The sequence below is a fragment of the Lathyrus oleraceus genome, chromosome 5 (assembly GCF_024323335.1).
Source record: "Lathyrus oleraceus cultivar Zhongwan6 chromosome 5, CAAS_Psat_ZW6_1.0, whole genome shotgun sequence".
NCBI lineage: Eukaryota > Viridiplantae > Streptophyta > Magnoliopsida > Fabales > Fabaceae > Lathyrus > Lathyrus oleraceus.
Genome location: NC_066583.1, coordinates 209,282,610 through 209,302,844, shown reverse-complemented (window position 1 = coordinate 209,302,844; position 20,235 = coordinate 209,282,610). Strand labels below are relative to the sequence as shown.

The following is a 20,235-nucleotide window of genomic DNA, read 5'->3' as shown; positions in this document are numbered from 1 at the left end:
AGTAAAACAACTCTGGAGAAAAAGGAACAATAACTTTAGAAGACCGAGACCCAAGGGGGATCGATCAGAATCAACTTTCATAGGTAAGTCTAATAAAGATATAACATGCTATGAATGTAAGGAAACATGCCATTATAGAAACGAATGTTCCAAGTTGAAGAAAGAAAGCTCTAGAAGAGAAAATTTCAAGAAAAGTTCATTCAGAACTAAAAGGGGACTAAGGCCACCTGGGACGACAGTGGATCTAATTCCTCAGAATCAGACTCTGAAGAACAGGCAAATGTTGCACACATGGCTACCACCTCCAGAAATACATCTGATGGAGAATCTGAATCTAAAGAGGTATTTTCTGATCTTTCTCGCTCTGACCTTGAATCATGCCTTTCTGAAACTCTTAACTCATATCATAAACTGAAACAAAAATTTAAAGCTGTAAAAGAGGTTCTTGAAGAAACCATCGAAGAATGTGGTAAACTTGAGATGACAGTTTCAAAACTAAAATATGAAAACCGAACTTTGATATTAGAAAGAGACTCCATAAATAAACAATGTTTAAAACTTGAAGAAGCGTTATCTCAAGCTCCACAAACTTCGAACACGGTAATTTATGAATATGAAAAATCCTTTCAAAAGTTTCTGAAAAATGGGATAGAGAGAAGCAGAATGACATCCATGATTTATGGAGTAAGTCAGAATAATAAAAGAGGAATAGGGTATGACCCCAGTGAAGATAAATCTCCCATAAATGACAAACCTAAATCTCCATTTTCTTATCACTACACACATACACAAGCACAACGTTTTGATAATGCTAGAAAACCCAAAGTTCTAAGAAACTCTGGGAAAACTAATCATAAAGGACCCAAAAGATTCTGGGTACTAAAGGATAAGATTGTTTATGTTGTAGATATCTTATGCAGCAGAGTTAAGACACCAGTCGTGGTACCTGGACTCTGGATGCTCGCGAAACATGACGAGAAGAAAGTATATGTTCCAAAGCCTGAAACTTAAAGATGTTGGCATCGTAGGTTTCGGAGGAAATCAGAAAGGAAGGATCAGAGGCTCCGGAACTATTGGTAATGGAACTCTTCCCTCTATATCTGATGTTCTCTATGTAGAAGGATTAATGCATAACCGGTTATCAATAAGTCAATTAAGTGATAACGGCTATGATGTAATCTTCAATCAAAAAACATGTAAAGCAATTAATCAGAACAATGGAATAGTCATATTCACTGGCAAGAGGAAAAACAATATTTACAAAATAAATCTTTCAGACTTAAAAGAACAAAATGTAAAATGTCTGATGTCTGTTCATGAAGAGCAATGGGTATGGCATAGACGCTTGGGCCACATTAGCATGAGAAAACTATCTCAGCTAAATAAACTCGAGTTAGTCAGAGGTCTACCCAAGCTGAAGTTTTCTTCAGATGCTCTATGTGAGGCATGTCAGAAAGGGAAATTTTCCAAAACATCTTTTAAAAAGAAAAATATTGTTTCCACCTCTAAGCCTTTGGAACTTCTTCACATTGACCTGTTTGGACTTGTTAAAACAGCATCAGTCAATGGAAAGAAATATGGACTAGTTATTGTTGATGATTTTAGTCGTTGGACATGGGTAAAATTCCTAAAGCACAAGAGTGAGTCTCACTATGTATTCACTAGCTTCTGTTCCAAAGTGCAAAACGAATTTGACTCGAAAATCATCAGAGTCAGAAGTGATCATGATGGAGAATTTGAAAATAAATTTTTTGAAGAACTATTCGATTCTAATGGAATATCCCATGATTTACCTTGTCCTAGAACTCCAAAATAAAATGGAGTTGTAGAAAGGAAGATAGGACACTCCAAGAGATGGCCAAAACCATGATCAATGAAACAAATGTGGCTAAGCACTTTTGGGCTGAAGTAGTAAACACAGCGTGTTATATTCAGAATAGAATCTCTATAAGACCTATTCTGGAGAGGACTCCCTATGAACTGTGTAAGGGAAGAAAACCCAACATTTCTTATTTTCATTCTTTTGGATGCTCTTGCTTTATTCTGAATACTAAAGAACATATGAACAAGTTTGATTCAAAAGTACAAAAAGGTATTATGTTAGGATACTCAGAACGCTCTAAAGGCTACAAAGTATACAACACATAAATGAAAATTATGGAAGAATCAATTCATGTTAGATTTGATGATAAGCTTGACCCTAAAAAGTCAAAGCTAGTTGAGAAACTTGCAGATCTGGAGATTACTCTTGTAGGTTCTGACGAAAAGACCAAAGCACCAGAAGTATCTGATAAACAAAGTCCAGATGCAACTAAAGCCTCAGCTATCTAGAAGAAATCAAGAAGCCGCCCCAACATCTCTGAAGATTTGATTATGGGAAACAAGGATGAACTTGTCCGAACTAGGTCAACATTCAAGGTACCTGAAGAAATCCCTCTAGGACTAGTATCTATGATTGAGACTACTTCCTGTGATGAGACACTTCAAGACGATGACTGGGTTCTAGCTATGAAAGAAGAGTTGGATCAATTCTCAAAGAATGACGTCTGGGATTTTGTTCCAAAGCCTAAAGGTACTCACATTATTGGAACCAAATGGGTGTTCAGAAACAAACTGAATGAAAAAGGCAAAGTTGTCAGAAATAAAGCTTGACTGGTGGCACAAGGGTACAGTCAACAAGAAGGCATTGACTACAACGAAACCTTTTCCCCGATCGCCAGGTTAGAATCTATTTGTTTACTTGTTTCATTTGCTGTAAATCACTCAATCAAACTATATCAAATGGATGTCAAGAGTGCATTTCTTAGTGGTTATATATCAGAAGAAGTGTATGTCAATCAACCCCCAGGTTTTGAAAACTCCAGTTGTCTAGAATATGTTTTTAAACTTAAAAAATCATTATACGGTTTAAAACAAGCTCCTAGAGCTTGGTATGAAAGACTAAGCAATTTTCTTCTGGAACATGACTTTATTAGAGGAAAAGTTGACTCTACACTCTTCTGTAAAAACATTAGTAATGACCTCATGATATGCCAGATATATGTTGATGACATTATTTTTGGATCAGCTAATCCTTTTGTATGTCAAGAATTCTCTAAGCTAATGCAGGCAGAATTTGAAATGAGCTTAATGCAAGAACTAAAGTTCTTTTTAGGAATTCAAATCAATCAAGCTTCAGAAACTACCTATGTTCATCAAAGTAAATACATTAAAGACATTCTGAAGAAATTCGAAATGGCGGAATGCAAACCTGCTAAGACACCTATGCATCCAACGTGCATTATGGAAAAAGAAAAAGTTAGCCAGAAGATTTGTCAGAAGCTCTATCGTGGTATGATAGGCTCTCTTCTCTATTTGACTGCTACACATCTTGATATTCTGTTTAGTGTATGTCTCTATGCCAGATTCCAATCAGATCCTAGAGAATCTCATTTAACAGCTATTAAAAGAATACTCAGGTATCTGAAAGGAACCCCTACCATGGGCCTGATGTATGAGAAAACATCAGAGTATAAACTTTTTGGTTACTGTGATGCAGACTACGCAGGGGACAGAATGAAACGTAAAAGTACATCTGGGAATTGTTAGTTCTTGGGAAAGAATCTGATATCCTGCGCCAGCAAAAGATAATCAACCATAGCTCTGTCCACTACAGAAGAAGAATATATTTTAGCATCACTATGCACTACTCAGATGCTCTGGATGAAGAATCAACTAGAAGATCTTCAAATCTTTGAGAGTAACATTCCTATCTTCTAAGACAATACTGCCACCATCTGTTTAAGTAAGAATCCTATTTTGCATTCCAGAGCTAAGCACATAGAAATAAAACATCATTTCATTAGAGACTATGTTCAGAAAGGGGTAATAACATTAAAATTTATTGATACAGGCCATCAATGGGCTGATATTTTTACCAAACCCCTTGCTGAAGATAGATTCTCTTTTATCTTAAAAAATCTAAACATTCAAAATTGTCCAGAATGAAATGTGCCTCTGAGATAGCAAAATAAGACTCTTAAGTAAACACCTGGACTCTGTATCTGACTCTGATGCTACTACCAGTTAGAAGTCATCTGAGTTAGAAATCTCCAGGATCCAACCCTTTGGTATTCCTGAAGATCAGATAAAGTAACATGCGGTACACCTTGTATCTGACCTTGGAACTTCTAGACAGATATCTAGCAGTAATCAAGAAACAGACTTTTGATATATCCTCGAGCAGTGTGATGATTTGGGGATTAGACATCATTATGGGCTGTAATCATTCTCCTCTAAAATGTGCTTACTTGGTTAACATGCTGCATTCAATTTCCTATCTGTTAAACTCAACATTCCATTGTCGTTTTGCATGCACCCTAAATGTGTATAGATTCATTTCACAATCTACACTTGCACACTTTCACACTCACGAACTCACAAAACCCTCTCTCTCAATTCTTCACCTCCTTCAAAGGATTTCTGCAGTTTTCTTCATCAAGTTCTTCAACATTCATCATCATCCTCAACTGTTCTTCATGGATTCTCAGCAATAATCAGTTTACAACTTCTCTCAACAGATGAACTCAACAGAGCAAGCACCCAGCTCTAGCCAACAAACCACTGCAACCACCAGCATTGTCTTAACTCCAATCTATAGGGAACCCCACATTCTTGATCGTGAGCCCCACATTCATCTAGCAACTCTATTTGATAAGCTTGAAGTTCTTTGTGAAACGTTGGTTGATTTCAAGAACATGAAGCGCAATGGCATCGACCTCACTGAAGAACTGCAAAAGCAAGGGTGGGAAAATTACTTTCAACGCCTCTATGGCCCTATGTACATGAATCTGGTGAATGATTTCTGGCATTTCACGGACTCAGATGATCACTACATTGTCTCCTACATTCTGGGAGTCAAGATAGTCATCACTGAGAAATCAATTGCTTCTCTTCTGAACATGGAGAAGACAGGAGGAAGACGCATCTACAACATAAAACCTAGGGCAAAGTACTTGTCCCAGGAAATAAACCCTACCATCTTCCAACAGAATGCTGAAGGCAAGCATTCCAAGAACAGGGAACTACATCAGAACCTTCGGGTCTGGCTGAAGATCATCTTAGGCACCATCCATCATCGTCTGGCTTCAAACTCTTTTGACTACATCAACACAGATCAGAAGTACATCATGTACTGCATTCACAAGGGTATGAAACTCTGTCTACCTGCACTTCTCTTCAAGTACCTCAAAGATTCAATTAAAGACACCAAAAACAACATGAAGACAAGGAACTACATCCCTCTGGGGAGACTGATATCTGATGTACTGATTGAGAGTGGCCTCGTGGACCATCTGATTCAGCTCAGACTCTTGGAAGATGTCATGATTAACGCTGGAAGACCTCTGAATGCTCGGAATCTGAAGAGCATTGGAATCATTGATCAAGTCAGAGCCAAACCAACACTTGACACCTCCTAGGAAGCACTTAAAGATCAGAGGGAGATTCCTAACAGACTCTACTTGTTCTCCAAGATCGACCCTCCAGAGGTAATAGCCTACTATCTAGAGGATCTGTACAAGCAAGGGATGGATATCACTGAATTCTCAGTGGACTAGCTACCTGAGTTTCCACCAAACTTCCAGAAGAGGATGCGAGAGCCCTCTGAGAAGTCCAAGAAGGCGAAGAAAGCTAAGTTGGGAGAATCATCTGGATCAAGACCACCAGTTCCTCTGGTTGGCTCTCCAGGTAAGTCTGTATCTCTCCCTCCCTCCGTCAAAATTAAACCTATTGCTTATTCTCTTCCCCAAACAACCCCTATATACACCTCTGCTGAAACTCCTCCCTCAACCACCAGATCTTCTAACCCACAATCTCTGAAATTCAACCTCGCCACCATAACCTTACCTGTTTCAGAAGCAAAAATGCTGAATGAAACCACCTCACCATCATCATCACCATCTCCTCAATCCCCACCTTACTACGAACTCTCATCTGATACTGAACCATCTGACCCTCAATCCCCCACTCTGGCTCAGCTCCAAGACCGTGCTCTAGCCTCTCAAAAGCCATCACATCTTGACCCCGAACCTGATGTCACTTCCCCACCTCAAGAACATCCAAATCCAACCACATCTGAACCACAACCATCGGAACCAACCCACTCTGAAAGACAACCATCAGAACCAACCCACTATGAACCACAACCATCTGAACCAACCCACTCTGACATACCACAACCCATCACTTATGCTAACCCAACAACTCTCACACTTAATCTAAGTGCCCCCATCTCACCCTTCCAAGCCTCTTCCAATGAACCAGAAACTACCCTTCCTACCCTTGAAGAAGCAATCAAGGTTTTTGCAAAGTCTTCAGTTGAAAAGGTCAAGTCTCGGACCATCAACTCTGGTCTCAGTGATGATCCCTCTGCTATAAGGATTCACTGGAACAGAGTGATAAGTTGGATGACCTCTGAAGCCTTCAAGCTAAAAGGCCTCTCTGAACAAGTCCGCAACGACTTCATCAGAGACGCTGGAATGAGACTCCAAGAGCACCTAGCCAGAGAAGCTGAGGAACGGGCAAGGAAGGAAGCTGAAGAGAAAGCGTGTCTAGAAGAACTTCAGAGAATCAGAGAAGCTGAAGTAAAGGCTATTGCTGATGCTGCTACTGAGGCTGAGGCAAAAGCTAAAGCCGACGCTGAAGAAGCAGCTCACATTGCTGAAGAAGCTGCTGCCAAAGCCAAAGCTGATGAACTGACTCAGGGGGAGCACTCCAACTTTGGGTTCGTCGCTCTGGTCTTGAAGACTCTAGAGGAACTACATAAAGAACAATAGATAGTTCGAGCCAAACTGGATCAACAGGACTCTGTCAATGTTAACATTCAGAACATGTTGTCTTAGCTGCTCCAGAGGATGCCTCTGCCTCCAAACCCTTAGGCACCTAGGCTATCTTTCTTGTTGCTTTCTATGTTTTGATGTCGGTTTCTTGCTTTCTGTTTTCTGACATATGTGCGTATCTGTAAATGCTTCTATATCAATATCATTTTTTGCTGCTATATCTTTTTTATTTTGACAAAAAGGGGGAGAACTAAACCAGCTCTGATGAAAACATAACTAATTTCTCTCAAACACTACAAACATTTTCAATAAACTATTACTAAATCAATGACTAAAGATATGCAGGAAAGTAGCTAAAAGCACCAAACCAAGGAAGGTCCGGTAAGAACCTCTGAGCTATCCAAAGATCTAACTCAGGGGGAGCCCACTGTACTATCTGATTTAAGAGTTTCTTTAAATGTTTCATCTTTAATCTGAACTGTTTTGTCATCATCAAAAAGGGGGAGATTGTAAGATCAAAGTTGGTTCTACAATATATCTCTAAGATTTTGATGATAACAAAGGATGAAACAAAAATGGTACTCTAATGATATTTTTTTAGTGTGCAGGACTCTGAACATTTACGCAGGATTCTGACCATACATCAGATGCAAAATTACATCAGATATAAAATATTCGATGATCAGATGCCGCTCAGAAAGGATGCATTCAGAAGTTTTTGATTCTGATCAATGCACATACCAGCGCAACATTTAAGAAGTCAGAAGCTCCGATAAAAGACTACTAAATCCAGACTCTGATACTAAAGAAGTCTAGAGCATTGAGAAGCTTTGATGGAGTTATACATAATCATCCTCTGAAGACAAACTCTGATATATCAAGACTTTGGCATAGACTCACCAGTTCAGAACTCGTAACCGAAAAGAATCTTAATATGGAAAGAAAGTAATAATGAGGCGGACAAAACGGTTTTAGAAAGAAACAAAGAAAGTAATGACATTAATTATTCTTCAATGACCAAGATTCTGTCATCACTCCAACGGTCCTCTCAATGACTATATAAAGGACGGAATACCTCACAAGACAACACACCTGAGAAACACAGAAATCTCATTCATTCTCTCTCTTTTTCACGAGCTGCTGCTCTTACGTGAAAAGTTATTGCTCTTATATTTTCTGTAATATCTGCTTTTTGTTAGAAGCACTTTACATTACAATTTACTCTTGCTTAAACTATTTCCTCAAGTGACTTTGCGCAGTCTGTGTAAGACCCCAATTTTGACCCTAAGATCCCTCATGGCATCATAACATTGCATTTGCATTGCCTCAAGGATCTTTAGCATCTTGGTTCCCTTTGCCTTTGGGTGGGACTCCTTGTGATTGGTTTGAGATCACCAAGCATGCTTGAATTATACATCATTGTTTCTCTTACTTTTGTTTACTAACCAAAAGCACAAAAATGTGTCACTAACATCTTTTGTTTGAAGCTTGAGTATCATCCAAGACACTTTGTGGGTTCTATTTAGATGATCAGTCAACACAAGGGAAGGGCTTGAGATACTTCCAACAGGTTCAAATGGGGTCTATTCGTCAGTCAAAACGTTAATCTTGAAGGAGCAAAAGTTTGTTCATGAGCTGTCATGCTCGCTAGGCGAGCAGAATGGGTCGCTCAACGAGTCCCAAGAAAAGCCACCAGAATCACTTACGCTCAGAGGAATTTCTTGAACTGTCATGCTCGCTAGGCTAAGCCCACGTGTTTAAAAAAAAAGGAAAAAAAAAGAAAAATGAAAAAAAAAAAGAAAAAAAAGAAAAAAAGAAAAACGAAAAAAAAACGTTAAAAAAAACGAAAAACGAAAAAAAAAAAAAATAATAAATAAATAAATAAATAAAATATAACAGAAAAATTTTGGACTTGAGCCTCTCTCATTTGAGCCCACAGGTCCACAAAAATCAGGTTATAAATTCAGAGTTTCAGTGAAACAAAGAAATTCCATTCCTATTACCCTGACAGGGAAAAAGATAGTGAGAGAAGAGCTAACAGAGTTCAGAGCAACCTCCAGAGACTGAAGGGAACTCATCGGCAAAGAACCAATTCCCTCTCATATAAACCCTCAGATTGCTTTGCAGACCCAACCGGGCAATTCAATTTCATTTGATCTCTCCAGTCAGGTTTGCCTTATTCCCATTACTTTATGCTTTTAATTTGAATGCTCTGAATGTATGAGGTATTATGGGTGAATTTGATACCCTTTTGATGCATGTGTTTGACAAGAGGTTTAGGCCTCCTACCCTTGGTTGCTTTTTGTGAGCTTTTGTGAATTTTAATGACATGATTCATGTGGTTACATTTTGATTTGGGGGCAACTCCTGATTACCCTATCTTGTTTCTCTAACCTGTTTGTTGAGTTTTATTTTGTGAGGGCTCATATGACTCTTGCAGAGATGGCTTGCCTGGTGTTCCACTTTATTTGTGGGATACCACCTGGAGGTTTATTCCGATTACCTATACTGACTCACTTTCTTTGATGGTGCTAGCTTGAGAGATCTTTGGGTTTCTTATCTCTTTAATTGTTGTTACTTCGGATCTTTATCCGTACGGTAGATCTCTCGATCCCTTTAATTTTCCCACATGTTACCGATTTCTTAGGTTTCGTATAGCCTCTCGTGGCATGTCATTTAAGGTAGCGCGGTTCCTTCATCTAGGACTGCCTTTTTGCATGAGCATCCCTAAACACCCCAAACTCATTGATTTTTCTTCTCCTAAGAACACATTATCTCCTTCTACTACAGACGAGTAAGTCTCCAAAGGTCGAGCATCCGGTAGATTGCGTAGTAACGTCGTTCACCCCAAAACACAACCCTTACCCCGTAGTTGGTCGAACTACGTTTTGCTCTGATTTTCATCCCAGATGAGATACGTAGGCATAAGACATGATGTCTTAGCGAGCACACTCCTCTTTAACCCATAGGTAGCCGAGCTACGAAGACTCTGATTCTCAGATTCATATGAGATACGTATGCAGTGGATGCGACGTCCGTGCGAGTCATTTTCTTTTGACCCTTCTTTTAGTAAGTAGTACATTAGATAAACATACACGCTTTTCTCATCCCTTCAATCATGTTTGCACAAATAAAATTTTCAAAAATAAAAAACAACAACCTTTGCAACAAATGTGAAAAGGGCTCCCTAGGAGTACCTAGGATGCTTTGGGTGCCTAATACCTTCCCATTGCATAACCAACCCCCTTACCCAGATCTCTGACATTTTTACTAGTTTTTGATTCGATAAAACTTTTAGGTTTTTGTTCACTTTCTAACCATTCCTTTGGATAAATAGGAGTGCGGTGGCGACTCGACTTGTATGATTTACCTTGGATTTATTCAATATCTCTAATGGTAACGAATACCCCGCTACAGAAAAATGGCGACTCTGTTGGGGAACGAAACATCCTAGTGGGTTTTGCCTACTTTTCATATTTGTTGTATTGTATTGTATATTTTTTTGTGTGACATATTTTTGTGCAATTTGGGATTACTGTATTGTATGTAATGATTGAATTGTTTGAATATTAATTCCTTGTATGCTTGGTGATCTTTGTGAGATGAGTTCTATACCCGGACTCGAGTGCACTTAGGATAGGAGAATGGCGTAGTCTTGTCGACTTGTGTGGAGTTATTCCTTAGCAAGTTGGCTTGCAAGTCCATTCACTTGGTGGAGGTTATGTTGGGATCAATAATGTCACACAAGTAAGTTGTGGTTAGACATTACTTTTCCAATATAGACCTTTGAAGCCAAGGACCTTAGTTTACCAAACCCATCTTGGCCTATGCTTAGGATGTAGTGCGAAGGTCGTTCAAGTGTAAGATTTGATATGATTGTTATGCGATACTACACTCATAAGAGTCTCTCTTGAGAATATTTTTGGAATACGAGTAGTCGTTTCTCCAATAATATCCGAAAGATGGGATGATGACTATGGGAACCTCTTGTAGAACATGTTTGGCAGGTTTAAACCCTAGTACACTCCCTTTTGGGTGGTTCTTAACCTAAACTCCATGCTCGTGACTTGCAACAAACCCTTGATTCATGGTTGATCCGTTCAGGTATCCTTAATATCAATGGAACTTGGGTGTTGATAAGGTGTAAACCATAATCCACCAGAATGGATGGTTGATATTAAGGATAACATGATCCATCCCATGACCTTTGTTTGGTGTGCTTTGCTTGATCCTTGAGTGTGATTGTTGCATTCATGCATTCATGCACCCATTTGCATTCATATCATCAAAATAAATAAGAAAATTTTCAAGGAACTTAAGGGGTTTATTTGCAAATTTTTCAGACATGGAAAGACAAAGAAGGAATACAAAGAAGTACAGTTTCAGACAACCAGACTTGAAAGAGTTAAGGAATTTGACATCTTATGTATTAGATCCCTTGGGTTTCAAGGCTCGTTTTGGGAAGCTTCTTCCTCTTCTGACTACTCAGGTGGATGAAGGATTGATGAGTGTATTGGTGCAGTTTTATGATCCCTTGTACCGTTGCTTCACGTTTCCGGATTTCCAGCTTTTGCCTACCCTTGAGGAGTATGCTTACCTTGTGGGTATACCTATTCTAGACCAGTTGCCGTTCAGTGGCTTGGAGAGTATTCCTACTTCTCAAGAGATAGCTGACATGTTACACATAGATGAATCTCTGGTTGGTGCTCATATGACTACCAAAGGTGGAATTCAAGGTCTCCCTTCTGAGTTCCTCATTGCTCAAGCTACTATGTATGGAAAGGCCATGAGTAAGGACGCCTTTGAGGCCGTATTTGTACTTCTCATCTATGGGCTAGTATTATTCCCCAACATCGACAAGTTTGTGGATGTGAACGCTATTAGGATCTTCTCTACTCTTAATCCCGTTCCGACTCTGTTGGGCGATACCTACTTCTCTTTGCATATGAGGAATGCAAAGGGTGGTGGCGCCATTGTGTGTTGTTTGCCTCTGTTGTATAAGTGGTTTATTTCTCACTTACCTCAGACGGTCGCTTTCAAGGAGAACAAGGAATGTCTACGGTGGTCCACGAGACTTATGTCTCTCACTAATGATGATATCTCTTGGTATAACCATGTGTATGATGGTGTGCGGATTATTGACTCTTGTGGCGAATTCTCCGATGTACCTCTTCTTGGTACATATGGTGGGATTAACTACAATCCTGTTTTGGCACGTCGGCAGCTTGGGTTCCCCTTAAAGGATAAACCCAATAACATTCTGTTAGAGGGTGTACTCTTTCAGGATGGTAAAGATCCCCAAGGCTTGAAAGCTAGGATGGTCCGCGCTTGGCGCAAGATTCATAGGAAAGGAAGGAAAGAGTTGGGTCCTAAGAATTGCATCGCTTTGGAGCCTTACACTGTTTGGGTTAGGAAGAGGGCGTTTGAGTATCTCATGCCTTACGAGTATCCGAGACCTACACCTATGATTATGGCTGGGCCTTCAACCCTCCCTAATCAAGGAGTAGAGGAGTTGAGAGACGAAGACCGTTCACGTGCCTGAATCCGTGAACGTGAAGAGTTGCTTCAGCAGATTAAGGATAAGGATGCGTTGATTGAGTTTCTTGAGCATCAGGTTATTGATGACCCTGATGATGTATGGACTTCTCTACTTCCTCAGTCTTCTAAGTTCTGGAAGAGGAAGTATGATCGACTCGCCAAAGAGAAAGCCGATATGGAGGCAGCCTACGAGAGGGAGGTGAAGAGGCTTCGCGCATCTTATCTTCCTGTGTCCCGAGCTTTAGATGATTGTTTCTAGGGATCCATAGGATGATTATTTTCCTTTTCTCTTGTACATGATTGACGATGCTGCACTTCTTTCCCTGATATTATTTGATGAGATATTTCCATATGTGATAAAATGCTTAATATTTCCAAAATTTGCAAATAAAACTCTAAAGTTCCTTTGAAATAAAAAAACAAATCATATGCACAAGCATTGCATGCATCATATGCATAAGCAGGTCCTGTTTCCGGTCCCTTGCCCTGTGGTCTAACTCTGTGTCCTTCATTTATTTTGAAGACAAGCTGACTCACCGGTACTACACTAGAGCCAACATTTCAAGACTGATGGATCACTTAGCGCAAGAGAACCGCGAGCTGAAAGAGGAAGTGGGTCTCTGGCAACTTCATCATTCCTGGTGGGGTCTGCAACAATTGGGTCGCTGTGGATATTCCAACAGTTGTCCATAAGTCAACGTAATGATCACTTTGTTTAAAAACCTTCTCCCATGCCAAAAGAAGGAGTGATAACATTGTTGGCAACATAAATACAATGATATTTTCATTCAATAAATTCATGTTAAATGTTTATTTTTCCCATTTATTTTCCCTTTTTGTTTTTGCATGAAATTGGTGATCACATAAAATCTCAAAATGGAATAAAATCAATCTTTTCATCTGCATAATGATTTGCCTTGTTTGAATTCTAAATCTTTTCATATCCAAAATCATTATGCAGGTTGATTTCTAAACCCATTGAACATAATGACCCAACACCATCTCCCAATTTTGAATTCCCTGTATTTGAGGCAGAGGAAGATGATGTTGAAGAGATTCCTGATGAGATCACCCGGCTACTTGAGCATGAAGAGAAGATCATTCAGCCGCATCTTGAGAATCTGGAAACAGTCAACTTGGGGTCTGAAGATTGTGTGCGAGAGGTAAAGATTGGGGCACTTCTGGAAGAATCTGTTAAGAAGGGGTTGATTAAGTTGCTACGAGAATATGTCGACGTCTTTGCTTGGTCGTATGAAGACATACCTGGTCTAGATACTGATATTGTGCAACATTTCCTACCTCTAAAGCCTGAGTGCATGCCTGTAAAGCAGAAGCTCAGAAGAACTCATCCTGATATGGCAGTGAAGATCAAAGAGGAAGTTCAGAAGCAAATTGATGCGGGGTTCCTGGTGACTTCTATATATCCTCAATGGGTGGCCAATATTGTACCTGTGCCTAAGAAAGATGGAAAAGTCCGGATGTGTGTGGACTATAGAGACTTGAATAAAGCTATTCCGAAAGATGATTTCCCTCTACCACATATTGATATGTTGGTAGACAATACAGCTAAATTCAATGTCTTCTCGTTTATGGACGGATTTTCCGGATATAATCAGATTAAAATGGCACCCGAGGATATGGAGAAGACAACATTCATCACACCTTGGGCAACATTCTGTTATCGAGTGATGCCCTTCGGTTTGAAGAACGCCGGAGCCACGTATCAACGAGCTATGACCACATTGTTTCATGATATGATGCACAAGGAGATTGAGGTATATGTTGACGATATGATTGCTAAGTCAAGAACGGAAGTTGAACATGTAGAGCATTTGTTGAAGCTTTTCCAGCGTTTGAGGAAATATAAGCTTCGTCTGAATCCCAACAAGTGTACATTTGGAGTCCGTTCTGGCAAGTTATTGGGCTTTATTGTTAGTGAAAGAGGTATTAAGGTTGATCCTGCAAAGGTCAAAGCAATACGAGAGATGCCTACGCCCAAAACTGAGAAGCAAGTCTGAGGTTTTCTTGGTTGCTTGAATTACATTTCCAGATTCATATCCCACATGACTGCCACATATGCGCCAATATTCAAGCTCCTCCGGAAAGATCAGTCTCATGATTGGACCGAGGATTGCCAGAAAGCTTTTGATAGTATTAAAGAGTACCTGTCCGAGCCTCCGATTCTGTCTCCGCCTGTGGAAGGGAGACCATTGACCATGTATCTGACTGTTCTTGAAGATTCTATGGGTTGTATCCTTGGCCAGCAAGATGAATCAGGGAAGAAAGAGTATGCTATCTACTACTTGAGTAAGAAGTTCACCGATTGTATGTCTCGATATTCAATGCTTGAGAAGACATGTTGTGCTTTGGCTTGGGCCGCTAAGCGCTTACGTCAGTATATGTTGAATCACACCACTTGGTTGATATCCAGAATGGACCCAATCAAGTATATATTTGAGAAACCTGCCTTAATTAGAAGGATTGCCCGTTGGCAGATGTTGTTGTCTGAGTATGATATTGAGTATCGAGCTCAGAAAGCTATTAAAGGTAGTATCTTGGCTGACCATTTGGCACATCAGCCTATTGAAGATTATCAGTCAGTTCAGTATGACTTCCCGGATGAGGAAATTCTGTATTTGAAAGTGAAAGATTGCGATGAGCCTACACTTGATAAAGGGCCAGAGCCTGGTTCCAGATGGAGTATGGTGTTTGATGGCGCTGTAAATCAATATGGAAATGGTATTAGGGCCGTGATTATTACTCCTCAGGGAGCGCATATTCCTTTTACAGCAAGGCTAACTTTCAAATGCACGAATAATATGGCTGAGTATGAGGCCTGTATTATGGGATTGGAGGAATGTATTGATATAAGGATCAAGCATCTTGATGTATATGGTGATTCGGCCCTCGTTGTTAATCAGATTAAGGGTGAATGGGAAATGAATCAGCCTGGCCTCATTCCATACAGAGATTATGCGAGGAGGATTTCAACGTTCTTTACTGAGGTTGACTTCCATCATATTTCTCGAGATGAGAATCGGATGGCAGATGCTCTTGCTACGCTTGCTTCAATGATTGTGGTTAAATTGTGGAATGAAGTCCCCAATATCACCGTGATGCGCTTGGATAGACCAACTCATGTATTTGCAGTAGAAGAAGTAAAAGATGATAAGCCGTGGTATTATGATATCAAATGTTTCCTTCAGAGCCAGATTTATCCGCCTGGGGCATCTGTAAAAGATAGGAAGACTTTGAGGAGATTGTCAGGCAGTTTCTACCTCAATGGCGAAGTGCTTTACAAAAGAAATTTTGAGATGGTTCTGCTCAGATGCGTGGATAGACACGAAGCAGACCTGTTGATAACTGAGGTCCATGAGGGTTCATTTGGTACTCATTCCAACGGACATGCCATGGCTAGAAAAATGTTGAGAGCAGGCTACTATTGGCTGACAATGGAGTCTGACTGCTGCAAATTTGTGAAGAAATGCGACAAGTGTCAGATTTATGCTGATAAGATTCATATTCCCCCGACACTTTTGAATGTGGTTTCATCACCATGGCCTTTCTCTATGTGGGGAATTAACATGATTGGCATTATAGAGCCGAAAGCGTCCAATGGACACAAATTTATTCTCGTAGCAATTGACTACTTCACCAAGTGGGTTGAAGCGGCGTCGTATGCAAATGTGACCAGGCAGGTGGTCGTGAAGTTTATCAAGAATCAACTCATATGCCGATATGGTGTGCCAGATAACATCATTACTGATAATGGATCTAACTTGAATAACAAGATGATGAAAGAACTGTGTAGTGAGTTCAAGATCGCGCGTCATAACTCTTCTCCTTACAGACCCAAGATGAATGGGGATGTTGAAGCTGCTAATATGAACATTAAGAAAATTATCCAGAAGATGGTTGTTACGTACAAAGATTGGCATGAGATGTTGCCATTCGCTTTGCATGGATATCGTACATCTGTCCGCACTTCAACAGGGGCAACCCCTTTCTCTCTTGTTTATGGCATGGAGGTTGTACTCCCAGTAGAGGTGGAGATCCCATCAATGAGAGTCTTGATGGAGGCCAAGTTGACTGATGCTGAATGGGTTCAGAGTCGTTATGACCAGCTGAACTTGATATAAGAGAAGAGATTGACTGCCATGTGCCATGGTCAGTTATATCAGCAGAGAATGAAGAAAGCTTTTGATAAGAAGGTCAAGCCTCGTGTGTTCCGAGAAGGTGACCTTGTGCTCAAGAAAGTTTTGTCTTTCGCGCCCGATTCCAGGGGCAAGTGGACTCCGAACTATGAGGGTCCGTATGTTGTTAAGAGAGCCTTTTCAGGCGGTGCTTTGATACTTACAACTATGGATGGGGAGGATTTCACTCGTCCTGTGAATTCAGATGCAGTCAAGAAATACTTCGCCTAAAAAAATAAACACTAAATAGCTCGCTAAGTTGAAAACCCGAAAGGGCCGCTTAGGCAAAAATGAGCGTCTCGGTGGATTGAAAACCCGAAAGGGCGATCCAGGCAAAAGTTAGAGACATGAAAAATGAATATAGGTATCCCGCTAGATTGAGTACCTCATCCTGGGGCAATCTAGGCAAAAATTAGGGATTTGGCAAGTAACTGCATCCTGACAAGACTTTGTTCTACAACTGTCGTCCGTCAGAGATCCTTGCTCATTATCAGCCAAAGCTTGAAATACATCGGATTCAGAATTGGTGGAGAAATGGTCATTATGTTCAATGTAGCCCTTTTCCAATATATATCACCAATTTCAAATTTGTAAAGATCTATGGAGTCTTACCATTCGCAGACTACCATTCTATCAAATAAATTTGAGCCTTTTATCCAATTATTGGCACTCTTATCTGTTTCTATTCAACAAATGTTTTGCATGTTTTGATTAAGAAAATATCATTGTTTTAAACAATCAAATTTTTCATAATTTGTTTTTAAACAAAGTGAACATTCACAACAACGAAAGGATACTTAGGAGATCCTCAGTGCTCTCCCAAGGGTGGTACGATCCCCGACAGGGTAAGATTTTTGTCCATATTCCTGACATGACTGTATCTCCTCCCTCCGGAACCCCTTGTGGTTTATCCTACCAAGTGGATTGCTTGTTGAGAGTCACCTCTCTTCCCTTCAGCAGAGTAGCAATCTTTCTTCCTCAGCAGCTTGGATCTCTTTGGTCAAGAGCGGTATTTGGTGGTTGATCCCGATAAATCCTTTATCTCCTCGGATAGATTCCCCAGTAGAGTTGTTGGTGTGGTGGACCTTGTCTGTGATAACTCTCGTCCCCAGCTGGAATGATTGATGATTCATCCCTTGCAGAGTTCTTTGCTTCCTGGTATCTCTGATCCCCAGCAGATTGGATACTCTCCGGTGAACTTGGCTTTCTCTCTTGAGATGTAGTACCGGGTGGTTGATTCCTGGACCTGGTTGTGTTAAATATGTCTGTCTGTCAACATACATCATACATAAACCACGCGCATACATGCATAATTATAACATTCAGATATTCATGTTGCATTCTTTGCCATATATCGTTGTTTGCTGTCTCCTGCTATTTGGTGATATACTTCCCCGAGCAGACGTGTGTGTCTGATCTCTCCATATAGAGTCAGCTCCATAGGCAGAAAGCGTCTATCCTTTCTTCCATATTCCCCATCGGGTTATATCCTCGTGGATGTTGATTGTTTTTGTTGCTTCCCAACATATATACTAGGATGGTTTTCCCCATTGAGTTATATCCTCACTGGGACAAGTCTTGATTTGGTGTGCCTATCTAGTTTGATCCTAGATCGGTCTCTTGAGACTCTTTTCCTGTTTCCCCGTGGTAAATGAATAATTGCTCAATAATTAGTAATTATTATCCCCGGCGGAGTCTGTGTTTCTCTACCCTCATAACGGTAGTTGTAAACCCTATTTCTTCCCTTTTTGCAAAGTAACTATTTTTGCTCATCTTTAATTGGTGACAATTATCTTCATCCAATATTCGGTGATGATATCCCCTCATCTGCTTGGATAATTGCCCTGATTACGCAATTTATCCCCAGTGGGTCATCTCTCGTCTACCTTGTTGTTGTTGGTAACAATTGTTTCTCCCCTGAATTGGTCATCATTATATACCTAGTTTCGGTATTCCGATGCCTTTTCTTTTCGGTCGATTTATCCTTTATTAACCCAGTAACCGGTTATGGATAATCGTCCATGCGAGTATATTATCTACGTTCTGACGGTAATATATAGTATATCTCATGCACTCTCGGGTCTGAAGCCTTTTGTTCTTCCCCAGTTGAGTAAGATTCGTATTCCCTTTGTGGAGTCGAATATCCATCCTGTAATTGAGTTTGCTTTTAGCCCTCTTTTGGATGATGAGTGTTTTGGGAATATTCCCTGATTCACGCCTTGGTTGGTCACCTATTATATGCCCAGTAACCGGTATCCCTGGTGTTCCTTCCTCTCTGCTCCCTATTATGACTTTTTTGTCCCCTGTGGAGTCAGAATCCTTGAGTGGAAGTATACCTTTTAGGTTTTCCTCAGACGTTTTGAAGTTTTGATATCTCTCACCCTTATACCGGTCTTGGATATTCATCTCTTCCTGGGCATGTTGTATCTCTCACCCTCATACCTGGCGTTTAGATCACATGTCTCCTTGAGCTTATTACCCATAACCGGTAATACCTCGTCCCGCTGCTTCCCCAGGAGTGTCCTTGTGGACATCCCCAGCGAAGTCCCTTAGTGGATTGTTTTCATCCGGATTTTATCCGAAGTATCCGCTGTGGATAGTTTTTTGCTGTATTGACATATTCCCCAATACATGCATCTTCGAGTCAGCTCGAGTCTTTCCATTGGATCTTTTCCCTTTGGAATTCTGTTCCCCATGCTTTGAGTCGTGACCTGCTCGCGCATTTTTATCCCTTTTCTATCCCTAGGAGAGTCCCCAGGATCTTGGTCCATGGAGTGAATTGCTCATATGGATTATCAGTGGCTTCTGATTTCTTTGCTTTTGTGGACACATATCTCCACAGAGTGCTACCATTTTTCATACCTACATTTGCATCATGAGGTCTCTTAGGGACCAAAATTCGTCTCTTTGTTATTATTTAAGTCCATTCTACCCCGTCGAGACGAAGATTTTAACCTTCACTTCTCCGGCTAGAATGACCTTAAATAGGGGCATCTGTAAGACCCCAATTTTGACCCTAAGATCCCTCATGGCATCATAACATTGCATTTGCATTGCCTCAAGGATCTTTAGCATATTGGTTCCCTTTGCCTTTGGGTGGGACTCCTTGTGATTGGTTTGAGATCACCAAGCATGCTTGAATTATACATCATTGTTTCTCTTACTTTTGTTTACTAACCAAAAGCACAAAAATGTGTCACTAACATCTTTTGTTTGAAGCTTGAGTATCATCCAAGACACTTTGTGGGTTCTATTTAGATGATCAGTCAACACAAGGGAAGGGCTTGAGATACTTCCAACAGGTTCAAATGGGGTCTATTCGTCAGTCAAAACGTTAATCTTGAAGGAGCAAAAGTTTGTTCATGAGCTGTCATGCTCGCTAGGCGAGCAGAATGGGTCGCTCAACGAGTCCCAAGAAAAGCCACCAGAATCACTTACGCTCAGAGGAATTTCTTGAACTGTCATGCTCGCTAGGCTAAGCCCACGTGTTTAAAAAAAACGAAAAAAAAACGTTAAAAAAAACGAAAAACGAAAAAAAATAAAATAAATAAATAAATAAAATATAACAGAAAATTTTTGGACTTGAGCCTCTCTCATTTGAGCCCACAGGTCCACAAAAATCAGGTTATAAATTCAGAGTTTCAGTGAAACAAAGGAATTCCATTCCTATTACCCTGGCAGGGAAA

General features: G+C 40.3%; 1 protein-coding gene across 1 annotated transcript; it reads left to right on the top strand.

Moving 5' to 3' along the window:
* Positions 1-5,630: 5,630 nt before the first annotated feature.
* Positions 5,631-7,175, top strand: LOC127079757 (extensin-like). The gene is made up of 2 exons (XM_051020130.1): positions 5,631-6,338; positions 7,164-7,175. Exons 1-2 carry the CDS (start codon positions 5,631-5,633, stop codon positions 7,173-7,175), a joined length of 720 nt encoding a protein of 239 aa, XP_050876087.1.
* The last annotated feature ends 13,060 nt before the right edge of the window (positions 7,176-20,235 follow it).